General features: G+C 41.2%; 1 protein-coding gene across 50 annotated transcripts in view; it reads right to left on the bottom strand.

The window, feature by feature from the left end:
• Positions 1 to 2,611: 2,611 nt before the first annotated feature.
• ZBTB20 (zinc finger and BTB domain containing 20) overlaps positions 2,612 to 12,082 on the bottom strand; it is a 471,634-nt gene continuing 462,163 nt past the window's right edge. For all 50 annotated transcript variants that reach the window (XM_021548945.2, XM_021548925.2, XM_021548918.2 and 47 more), the window contains 2 exons: positions 9,170 to 10,780; positions 2,612 to 4,089 (listed from right to left, as the gene is read on the bottom strand). In XM_021548945.2, coding sequence (XP_021404620.1) covers positions 3,671 to 4,089; positions 9,170 to 10,760 — 2,010 coding nt within the window. In that variant the 5' untranslated portion in view covers positions 10,761 to 10,780 and the 3' untranslated portion in view covers positions 2,612 to 3,670. The remainder of the gene's footprint in view (positions 4,090 to 9,169; positions 10,781 to 12,082) is intronic.

The raw sequence follows: 12,082 nt of genomic DNA on the forward strand, positions 1-12,082 counted from the left end.
TAAGTATTTCAAAGATGGGAGGAAGAACTGTCAAAAATAATTTAATACTTTAAAAGATAAAGGAGACTATGTTTGAGCTTCTAAATTCAGAATGACCTGACAAGCACTTTCAGCTACATTTGCAGTCATGCTCCAAGTTCCTCCATGTTTTACAAGATCAAGTCTGGAAGTCCAACAAATCAGTTTATATTACAGACAGGCATTTGTCAAGACCTAGGCCTAAATTCTTTGACAAGTGTTTTAGAATTCAATCTAGTATGCCTTTACTTTAAGAACTATGTTTATTTTTTTTAAAATTGGCATCATTCATTCATTTATTCATTCATTCATTCATTCACAACTTATCTTTAATTCACTTCAAATTTATTAGACTTCATAAAAACTGGCATTTCAAAGATAATGCTTTGATTTAGGGAAGGATGAAAACAGAAGGATTAAAATTTGGATAGTATTTGGATTTTGGTGGATGTAGATCCTGATTCTTATTTCATGTTTACTGGCATGTCTCTTCTGGTATCAGAAGTACATTCCAGAATATGCTACATCTTGACTACAGTTCACCAGGTTTACAATGGCAAATTAAACAGCTTTTCCCCAGACCTCAGATGACAAATGAGCAGCTACATATTTGTAAGCTGGGAAAAATTCTTCACTAGTTCCTCATATGAGAGAATATTCTTTGACACCAAAGAGCTCAGAAAAAAATGCTCCTTTCCCCAAAGAAAAACCTTAAATCCTTTTGTCTAGGCTCTAGTTTTCCCTCTCTGTGTTTTTCACATCTTGATTTACATGGCAGCATTGCTTTTACCAGTGAGGTTATTAGAACAATATTTGTTAACAAACTTGTGCTCCTTCTCTAGCCCCTTGAACTACCCAAACAAGCTGGTAACAAAGAAAGACATTACCATATAAAAGATTCAATTGCTCTGGCACTCACCTCAAGGTCTCTCTATGCTGCATATTGCAGCCAAGAATCTGGGCTTCAGCATTTAGGATCTGCTGAACAGTACCTTGCAGGGTACTGGAAGATTCTGAGACTGAACCACCTGTCAGGTTTTTTCCCCCAAATAAATGGCAATGGAACAGGCACAGAACATATGGATGAAGTTACCTGTACTGAATCACAGGCATCTGATAGAGAAGCCACAGGTGTAAAGAACATGCAAAATTGTATATGGAGATCTACAAAGTCAATACTCAGAAAGTTGTCCAGCATAAAAGAATGTCTCATGTGAAATGCTCAGTGTTCACAAGCAAAAAGTTTTGTAAACTTAAGAAAGCTTAATTTAAATATAGACACAATTAAAAGCTAAACTAGCAATTTTTCTTTTTTTCCTTTTTGCATATTTTTGTTAGGTGCTTCTTCTCTGCCTAAAATATGAAGTCCAGAGTGCAGTTGGTGTAAGTCCTCACATGGATTTCAAGCAAGACAAAGATAGTGTCAAACACTGATCCAACTGAACTAAGGACCCATGTACTTTGGGAATTGGCTTTGGGGGAAAAATTTTTACATAGATACACAGAAGACAACTAGGGAGAACACCAGTCCAAACACAATAAAACAAAATACAAACCACCAACATATATATGCAGATTAGGAATCAATCTTTCACACTGATCCTACATTCCTTTCATAGCTTTGTCTTTGCAGAGAATGTGGGATGTGGCCCTTCAGTCAGACTTTTTGCAAATGAAGGGAAGATTATTTGCAATGGTAACGTTTTAAGTTGTTTTGGCATCAGCACAAATTATCGGGGGCAGGATCAGATTCCCACACAAATATGGAAGCTCTCTAGTGAGCAAGGCAGGGATGAGAAAACAATACAGCAGATTAATTCTTGTCCAGTGACCAAAAAGAAGGGAAATTCTATTTATTACACACTTCAAAACTTTCATTACTTTTTCAAAGAAGAAAGACTACAGTTTATATCATCCCCAAAAACAAGGGAACATTACTAAAAAAATCTCTTTCTCAAAAGGAAACGTCCTTCAGCAGAAATAAATTCTGAGATAGAACCAAAAAGGAAACAACAGAAGCTTGGTAAGAGCCAAAAAGATAACCGTGTAATTCAGAAAAACAAAGTAGCAGTTCAAGTGATACTGCAGGATGCACAAACACTAGTAGATAATCTCACAGATGACTTCACAGAGCCCCTCATCGACCCAGGTAATTCTTGATTCCATTAGAAAACAGAGAGAATAATACTAGAAGAGAAAATTAAGAAAACATCCTTCCTCTTTTTTAAAATAAAAATCAAGATCATTTCTCCTCCCCCCCTCTATCTGGAAGCAGGTTAGCTAACCTTAACAGTCTCAATTTAAAATAAAATATATATTTTTTTATATATTCATATATATAATAAAAGAGAAGATATTAGTGGCAGTGTATGCAAAACAAAAAAGAAAACAAAGAAAAATTACTTTTAACAATCTCACTTTTTTGTTTTTTTACACAAATACTGTTGTAAATATATTAAAAAAATCAGCATTCTATCTGGTAAACGTCACTTTTGCCCCTCTATAAAATTTTGAATTAAAAAAGTCCCAACAACTCTTTTTTTTTTATTATTCCCCTCCCCTCCCACCCTCTATTCCTCTTTCTTCCACAAGAATAAATCCTGATGAAACTTTTTTTTTTGCAAAGATTGTGGGAACTAACCCTTCTCTTGTACCTAGATCCATAGGTTGCAACCTCTGATATTTTTGATTTTCCTCTGTGTTTCTGTTTGCCTTCTGTGAAAGTCCCTCTTGATTGTGCTGAGGCCCTGTGCTCAGCGAAGACACTGAATAAATTACAAAAAAGCCACCGTTGCTCGTTGTCTGTATCTTCTTGGTTTCTGCTATAAGGTGGTGGTGGTGGTATGAGAAAAGCAGCGGGGAGGATGCGCCGGACAGTGTGGGATGGAGAAGAATCCAGGTGAGGAACCTCTGATTCTTTTTCCTCGCCCTGCAGGGACTCCACGCTATCCAAGCCACACTGCCTCGCATTCCCCTCAGCCCTTTTTGTGTTTGTGGATGCATGTGTGTGTGAGAAAGCAGACACGTGGTGGAAACCAGCAGGGCCTTGTTTCCTCTGGTTGCTGCTCAACCAGAAGCAAAATATTCCACAGTTCTAACTGGATACTGTGAAGTCCAAAAGCGGTCAGCAATGTGAATCATGTCCATTGAAACACTGCAAGCGGTGTACTTATAACGACAGTAGGCCTTGTAGATTTGTAATATATTTTGTTTTGTTTTTTTATTTGTAGTGCTCTTCACAAGTGAGAAAAAAGATTTTTTTTTTATTATTTTTGTCTGTTTTTTAAAATTTTTTTGTGGTTTTTTTTTTTTTTGTTGTTTGCTTTTTGTAGTAAAGAAGGGTTGTATTTAGAGGCCAGTAGCTAGAGATCCAACCAGTGGAGCTCATGAAGCACTACCTGGCCTTAAGGCCACCATCCGAGGGAGACTGGGAAAATTATTATTCACCCAGTCTCCGGAAATGTAATGTACCAGCAGGCAAAAAACAGTTCTTCATGTAGTACAAAAACCAACAAAACGAAATGAACCCAAAAAAAGGAGGAAAATAAAGGTAAAAATGAAACAAAAATAATTTCTTAAATTCTAGTGCCATAGCTTTTTTTGTTGTTTCTATTTTTGTTGTTCATAACAAAGAGAGAGAGAGAGATTCTACTTATCCGTCTGACACATGCATCCTCATGTGGTCGTTGAAATGCTCTATTTGGTCAAACTTAGCTGGACAGACAGAGCAGACGTACGTGGTCCCCTCCGTGCAGGCCACCACGCCGGCAGGGACAGCCCTCGTGCCGGTGCCGGTGGCTCCAGGCGTGCCGTTGGTGGCACTGTGCAGAGCCACATGCCTCTCCAGCAGGGTCTTGTGGGAGAACTTCTTCTTGCAGATGTAGCACTCGTAGGACTTCTCCCCGCGGTGGAGACGCATGTGCACATTAAGGGAGCTCTTCTGCGTGAAGCGCTTGTTGCAGATACTGCACTGGTAGGCCCTCACACCAGTGTGTGTCACCATGTGTTTGATTAGGTAATCCTTTAGAGAGAAGGAGCGCCAACAGATGCTGCATTGGTGTGGTTTCTCACCTGCCCATTACCAATGAGAGAGAGAGACAGAGACACAGAAACAGACAAAAAAAAGAATCATAAAATTAAACCAGGTCAGTAGAACTATTTGCAATAAACTAATGGTAAGTCTCATGGGGGTCTTTGGAGAGGTGTTCTGGCTAACAAAGAGTAAGTCTGTTAATTAGTGTGTTTTGACACACAACATTTTTTGCAACCAGAGGTCTCAAAACGCTTTAAAGAGGGGACTGTAGAAATTCCCTATCCACATATAGTAAAAAGGAGCTCAGATGATTCTTCAAGTTCACATAGTAGTTAGGCACTGACAAAGACAGGACTAGAGTTAAAAGGTCCTGGCATCTGCACCCAGTTTCAATGGCACAGCCTCTCCTGTCTGTGCTCCTGTTTTCCTCCTCATGCTCATTTCTAGACAGGAAGGTCTCGCCCATGCTACCTCACCTTTCAGTGCTTCCATTTCCTTACCAGCATGCAATAAAAACAGGGACAAATCAGTGATTACTAGACAGCTGACCTGGGCCAGACTCATTTCAGTCAAATTGCTTTCAATTTCTCAGGAGAGAAGAGACAGCGATTGCTGGAGGAATCCAACACCTTATAAAAGATTTACATTTGTTGCTCCTTTTCTGGTCAAATGTTATAGCTGAAGCATGTACAAGGAGTACTGGAAAAGGGAACCTCAGGACTCAGAATTGCCTAGGTCAGGCAGCACCATGCAAAGGGCATACAACTTCCAGTGTAAGACACAGGAAACTTGAATTATTTGACTGCCAGTTAAATCAAACACCTTATGAGGTAAACTAGAGAGATAAAACATGTATGTAACTTTCCACATTGCCATGTATTCCCAGGACTGTTGTAAAACTTATTAAGAAAACTCATACAATTGAACTCTGATTATGTTCAGACAAACCAGTGACTACAAGGATAAACTGGAAAAAATACTTAGCTGAGCACATATACTGTTTTTTTCAGACTACTCTTAAATCATCCTCATGCTCAGAGTTCTGAAAGATAAGGCATGGTCTCATGAATGTTTCATGGTATCAAACAACGTTTTCATGATATGCTGCTGCACTGGTAATGTAGCCAACAACCAACACCCTGAATGCCCCATCAAAATCTACTTTTTAATTTGCTTTCTGAATCATTTGCAGTATATTTCATGTGTGGAATTCATCATCCCCAAAGCTCTCAGGAATAGAGACGGTACTGTAGCTCTGTAAGAATCAAAATGATCCTCTGTTTCACTGATTGAGAAAATTATTTTCCTGTGGTTATTCTGCAATTTCCCCTCTTTTTTTTTTTTTTTTCCTCCGCAGACATCCTGCTTCCTTCTTTTTACAGTCTGTTTGGCACTGTTGTAAATCCTGAAGAGTCAATCTTCAGGGACCAAGACATGCCTGTGGTAAAATATAATTCACTCATTGTATAGTGAGATTACCATATGCTACTTATACTCAATTTTAAGAGGAGATAATTAAAATGGATTAGATGTGAAAGACCTACTTTTTTATCTCCCCAAGTCTGTTTCTATTTATTGCATGGTTTGCATGTATGACAGTGACATCCATGAATGAAATCCACTTGCTGCTCTTCCTTGCACTCATGATGAGCTTGTCCCTACTTGGTGAAAGACACATGCTCAAAACACTAAGTCCTTGCTTTCCTGATGGCTGTGCCACACACAGGACTGGGTGTGTGCAGACAGGCCAATAAGCATGACACGTGATGTGGAAAATGATAGTGTGTCAGTTAGAATAATGTCTGATTAACTTACAAGAGGCTGATTGTATTTACGGAGCTCATTTTTGCCTTGGGCAATATATGTCCCAGAGTTTGTAGAAGTTGGTCTCCTCCACTCTAAACCCTGTTAAGATTGTGCTAAAAAAACACCTTAATTTTTGCCTGCTTATGTTTCTAAGATACACTGGGTTGTGGCTTTTTAATCTCAGCTTCAAAGCCTTCCTGGGATTTCTCCTCTCCAAAGAATTGCAAAACTTTAGTTTTTCTTTTTTGTATGCAAATTTTTGTGCTTCCTGAGTGAGTGCTGTAGATTCTTTATTCCTGTGATTCTTCATTTTCAAGTCAGAGAAAACTTTGCTTAGTGAATTAAATGTGCATGTTCTTCCATTTGCTTTTTTTTTTTTTTTTTTTTTGTTTGGCTGGTATTAGACAGCAATTTAGGATAATTAAAAGAATAGAATCAGAGATCAGAGCATATCCTGAGTTGGAAGGAGGAAGAAGCACTGTCAGTGCCTGACCATGGTTCCCTTCTCCAGCCCCTGTGCTCCTGGTGATGTAGGCTTTGCGGCTCTTTGAACTCTAACCATAATGGATACTTGGTGCTGACACTGAGGTCATGGAATCCTAGAATCCTGAGCTGGAAGGGACTCCCAAGGATCATCAAATTCTACCTCGTGTTCCTGCACAGCACCGCCCCAAGAGTCACACCATGTGCCCGAGACCGTAGTCCAAGAGCTTCTCAAACTCTGCCACGTTTGGTGCTGTGACCATTCCCTGAGGAACCTGTTCCAGTGCCTAACAACCCCAGCCAAAGGGTGAAGAACCTTTTCCTAATATCTAATCTAACTCTACCCTGAGACAGGTTCATGCCATTCTCTTGTGTCCTATCATTGGACAGGAGAGAAGCGGTCAGTTCCTGCCCCTGCACTTCCCCTCATCAGGAAGCTGTAGGTCACAATGAGGTCTCCCCTCAATCTCCTCTAGGCTGAACAATCCAAGTGACCTCAGCCACTCCTCAAATTACTTCTTCTCATCCTGTCACCAGATTAGAAAGGTGTGGAGGCAGCAATGTTGGTGCTCTGCTGTGATCCCCTTGGCATGTCTTTTGCAGCCTTTCATCCAGTATAAATCACAGTGTGGTATGTGGGAAAGGCAATGGTGCCTAATAAGTGCAGACACTGCATACACTCCAGCACTGTATTTCCACAATATTGTGGGATATACTAAAGCGAGTCTACAAGGAACATGGAAAACCAGCAATCTCTAATATATTTGCACCCATGTGAAAGAAGAAAAGGAAGTCAGTTTCTGTTGCATGGAAAGTTACATCAGAATGTAGTTTTTGGAAGCATAAAAACATACAGAGATATAGAGACAACTTTAAGTTACTGAATTCTGGTTTATGATTGGACTCTCCCATGACTCCTCTTGTGAGCCCTCCAAACAGAAAGATTAATTAAAACATTTGCATCTCCTAAACCTCTAATTTTTTCTGTGGATCTTTTCCAGAGACACTTTGCCTGGCTTATTTTAAGAGGTCTAAGGAAAAGTCTCCCCTTTATTTTTGTAATGATCCTGTCCAGCACTAGACAAGGCAGCATACAGACTTTCTCTGAGGCTGCACACATAATAATTATTTTCAGGAGGGCTTTTTGAAGCCTAGGTCTCCGTTGGTTAAGGTGAAATTATTCTGCCAGGAGCCAGTTAGCTCCTAAATGAATTTTGAAATTATTTATCTACCCAAATCTTTCTTTGCCACCACAGATCATTTTTTAGGGTATTCTCAGACCCACACAAATAAAATATTAACTAATGATTCAAGACACCTATCAATTTCCTTGGTTGGTATTACTTGTAGTAGCTAAGAATGCTTTAGATAAGGTCTTCCAGTATTATTCTTTATCTGACTCCAAAACCAAAGTGCAATGGGGGAAATAAAGTACCTAATATCAGTGAAGTTATTTGTAAAACAGCCTTTTCAGCTTTTAGAACAAGTATGCAAACAGAAATATTTTACTATGTTCTGAAGGGGATATTTTTCTGAATGCCAACACTATCTATGTAGCATTTTAGCTCCTCATCCACAACAAAAAGATGGAGAACATAAATAGACAAAAAGGTAATCTTGGGATTCAGGACTCTTGATCCTTGCAATTATGCATTTTGTATCAGTCCTGAGAAGCTGATATTTTTGTATATGTACATGTCTGCTGTAGATGTCTAGAGGAGTTTTTCATTTAAGCGATAAATACAGGTAAATTAAAGTTAAACATTTACATCTACACATGGAATTGAAATCTGCTGCATCCAACAAAGAGGCAATTTTTCCAGGTTCTCCTCCATGTTTCACAAAACCAGCACTTATTTTAAGATCTGATGTTAACAAAGCTACTGCTTGGTGAAAGAAATATTTATTCTTTCTCTAAACTAGAATTTCTCTCCAACAGCAGAAAGAGTAAAGGACTAGAGTCCTGAACCCATGATAACTCCTACATGTAAAACACATATCCTTGCTTTGACGTCTCATAAATTGCCGAAGTTAGAAAAGGCAGTTTTGGCTAAGTGGCAAATATGGTTGCCTATGTTATCTTTAGTACTGTGTACTAAAGCGGCTGTAGTTTTAAACAGAAAGGTGCTGATGTCGTGCTCCATTGTGCTCCACATATATTCTTTAAATGTTTTCTCATTGAACCCTGTGTTTCTGTACTCACAGCTAGTGATACCTCTGACTTACCAAGAGACAAGGGATTACAGCAATCAGCTTCAGTGAGGCACAGAAAGACTTTCTGACAAAACCCCAGATATACTTTCTTATAGTAGTACGTGAGATCTAGAAAATCCGTGCCAGTGTGTGTAATCCGAGCCTGGACCTACTGCTGCAGCTCCACCAGTAAAGAATTTGTCCTAATCTCACCACTTCTTGAGCTTAACTCCCCATATCCGTAAAACCTACAGGGTGATGCCCTTTCTTAGTAGATAAAGTTTTTATTATGACCTATTAGTTTCCTCTCTTCCACTTAATGTTGCCTGGTCAGCTTGCAGAATAGAGTGAATGCTCACCATTTCCTTGGATGCATGCAAGATGCATTTTACTCCAAGAGAAATGAACTGTTTCTGCACCATGCACAGTTAGGCCCCTGTTTGGGATCTGTATGTTTCTGCAGGGACTCAGCTTCAGTGCAGTAAGGCCAGGAAGTGTTCAGTGACTCCAGCTCCCTGGGTAAGTCCTCCTTCCTGTTTATGCTGGGGGCTGGCAGATTGGCAAACAAAACCTAAGTCCATGGCTGTGAAGGGCTTTCTGTGGCTCCACATGCAAGCCAAAGGGAAGCACTCTTACCTGTGTGTACAAACATGTGCTTGACGTAGTTCTGTTTGGCGGTGAAAGTCTTGTTACAGAGAGTGCACTCATAAGGCTTTTTTTCACCTTGCCCACCCGCTGTGCTGTGGCCCGCAGATGGGGCCAAGGGCTGTGGGGCTGGCAGCTGGGCAGTAAAGGTTGACAGGCCGGGCTGGGACACTGTCACAAACTGTGTCTGTTGGCCAGCTAAAGGCTGGGGCAGGCTGAAGAGAAAAGGCTTAGGGCCACTGCCAGCAGACTGTGTGGTGAAAAGGGCAGGCAGGTAGGTGTTGCCAGCTGTGCCAATGACCTGAGTGTTGCTGGTCAGAGTCAGTGGCATTCTCAGATTGCTGGTGAGGGTTTCTGTCTGGCGTAAGTAGATCTGTGTGGTTGGCAATGGTTGGGCAACAGATGTGTTGACAGAAGGTTGCAAAGCCCCCTTTTCGGTGCTGTTATTGACTGTGAGCACTTTGCTGTCCATTTCAACGTCATTGCTTCTCTCTGGTGAGGATGAGTTGGCATCTACATGTTGCTGCTGCTGCTGCTGCGGCTGAGTGCCATCAGCAGGGACATCATTTTGATCTGCTTGAGTAGGTTCTTGCTGCCCATCCCGGCCCAGACCAGCCATGAACTGCTGCTCCATGGAATCAGGCTCAGTGCCAATGGAGGAACTGACACCTGAGTCAAAACTCTCCCCTTTGGGCTCGCTCTCAGTGCCTTCTGCTTGGTCAGTGTCCTCAGTGCATTCCTCAGACTCGTTGCGCTCAAGGATCTGCACCCTCTGTTGCCCGTAGTAGTCATAGTCATCCTCCATCTCCTGTTTAATATGGATGTTGCCCATCAGAGTTTGAATTCGGACAGGGCGTGGCTGCTTCCGGCAGTGTGTGGTCTCTGGAGTGGTGGAGAGGTACCGCTCCATCTGCTGCGACCGTTCATGGATCCGGGTAATCCAGCTGGGGTCTTCTATGTGATGGTCCCTGGGGAGTCCCAGGGCTGTCTCATGGTGGCTGACCACAGCTCCACTGTAAAAGGAGCGCTCCCCACTGCCATTTTGCATGGAACAGGCATAGAGGGCTGAATAGATCCTGTCCACACTGTGCTGTGGATGGCTCTGCAGGTAGCCAGACTCTGTGTCGGTGCTCTGCCCCGAGGTGCCTGATTCAGGTGTTCCCCTGGGTGTCTCTTGGCCAGAATCCTGAATCACTGGGTAGACGTCTCCAACATTTTGTGAGACAATCCTTGTGCACTCATCAATCACAGTCTTGATCTGCAGGATGCTGGCGGCTGTGAGGATTTGGAGGGCCTCTGACTGGGAGACCCGCAGCACCCCGCTGTACATGAAGTCAATGAGCTTTTGCACAGACTGGACCGACACCACTGAGGGGATCTCAATGTCACTGTAGCCCAGCAGCAGCTTGTCCTGGAAGAAGGGGCTGCCAGCTGCCAGCACGCAGCGGTGGGCGCGCAGCATGCTCCCGTGGATGCGGACCGTCACGTCACAGAAGTGGCCACGGTTGCGCTGCTCGTTGAGGGTCTCGAGCACAGAATTGCTGAAGTTGTGAAGGTTGATGCTATGAATGCGCTCTGTCATCCCCTTGCAACTGATGTTACCTGAAGCAAAGCAGGTGACAAAAGCAAACAAAAAAAAGAACAGAATGAGTCTTGTCCTCTGCAGGACCACAACGAGAGCGCTGGCAAAGGTAACTTCCCATAGTGTAAACAAAACTGATTGCACTGGAAAAACCACACACAGAAGCATTGGGAAGAACACATCATTTTTGTAAGGCTGCAAGTAAACTTCCCTACTCGTTTCCAGAAGCTCAAGTCCTGAATTTTTGGACAAAACCAAATGAAGACAGGTGCAGCTGGACCTGAATTCCAATCACACGCCTGAGTCTTGGACTTCCTATCAGTTTATCTGGCTTTAAAAAGCTTAGAGCCAGCCAATTTGTAAACACTGAACACATGGTTTAAAGCTGAATTTTAAGCTCTGGATTGGATTTATGCCAGAAGAGAACAGAATCTGTGATGACCCTAAGTTGTTAATGCAAAGAGTATATATGAAAATATGATTTCAATCTAAATTGGTATTTTAAGGAATTTAGATCCTGAGTTTCACAATACAGTTACTTCTATCAAAAAATCTGGCAGTCATTTTGTAAAATCCAAATCTGGTTCAAGATTCAGGCTGTAAATGTTCCTAAAATCCCACGCAGAGTTTTGTCTGGGGTTGTGGTTTAGAACATTTGCTACCCAATAGTGACAAACAGTTCTCTGAAAGAACCTAAAGCAAAAAGTTAACATGAGCTGTCCCCTTCATTTTTAGCATATTCCCAAGTTCTGACTTGCACCAGAACGACATAATATAAAAACAAATGTTCTCCTGCTGTTATTTACTTGACAGAAACTGGAAAATTACAGACACTTACTCCAAGGAAGACTTTGGCTTAGTTTGGCTGAATAATCTAAATAGAGAACAGTTTAGAAAAGCATATCCAACCCATTTGGATACAGGGCTAACATAATCTTCACAATTTACAAGTGACTGAAAAGACATTTCTCAATCTCCCAATCCACTGTTCTCTACCTTCATCTTGCTTGCTTTGGTTTCAATGCTTTCCCATTTCCTTTCCTATTCTTTAAGAAATTTCCATCTATTTAGATTTTGACAGGTAGAAACTATGGTTTCACCTTTTAATGATGAAGAATCAATTGCCCCTTCAATGGTAAACAAATAAAACACTATTAATAATTATTTTAAGCACTTGTAGTATGTGAGGCACCTTGGTTTCTAGAAAATTAGACCAAGTAATACTAAATCATCACTAGTATTACAGGCATTTTGTCTTGTATATTCCACCAAAGATGTAACCACTCTTGCCACAATAACTTGGTAATGTGTGAGCATCCCAA

This window comes from Lonchura striata, chromosome 2 (genome assembly GCF_046129695.1).
Source record: "Lonchura striata isolate bLonStr1 chromosome 2, bLonStr1.mat, whole genome shotgun sequence".
NCBI lineage: Eukaryota > Metazoa > Chordata > Aves > Passeriformes > Estrildidae > Lonchura > Lonchura striata.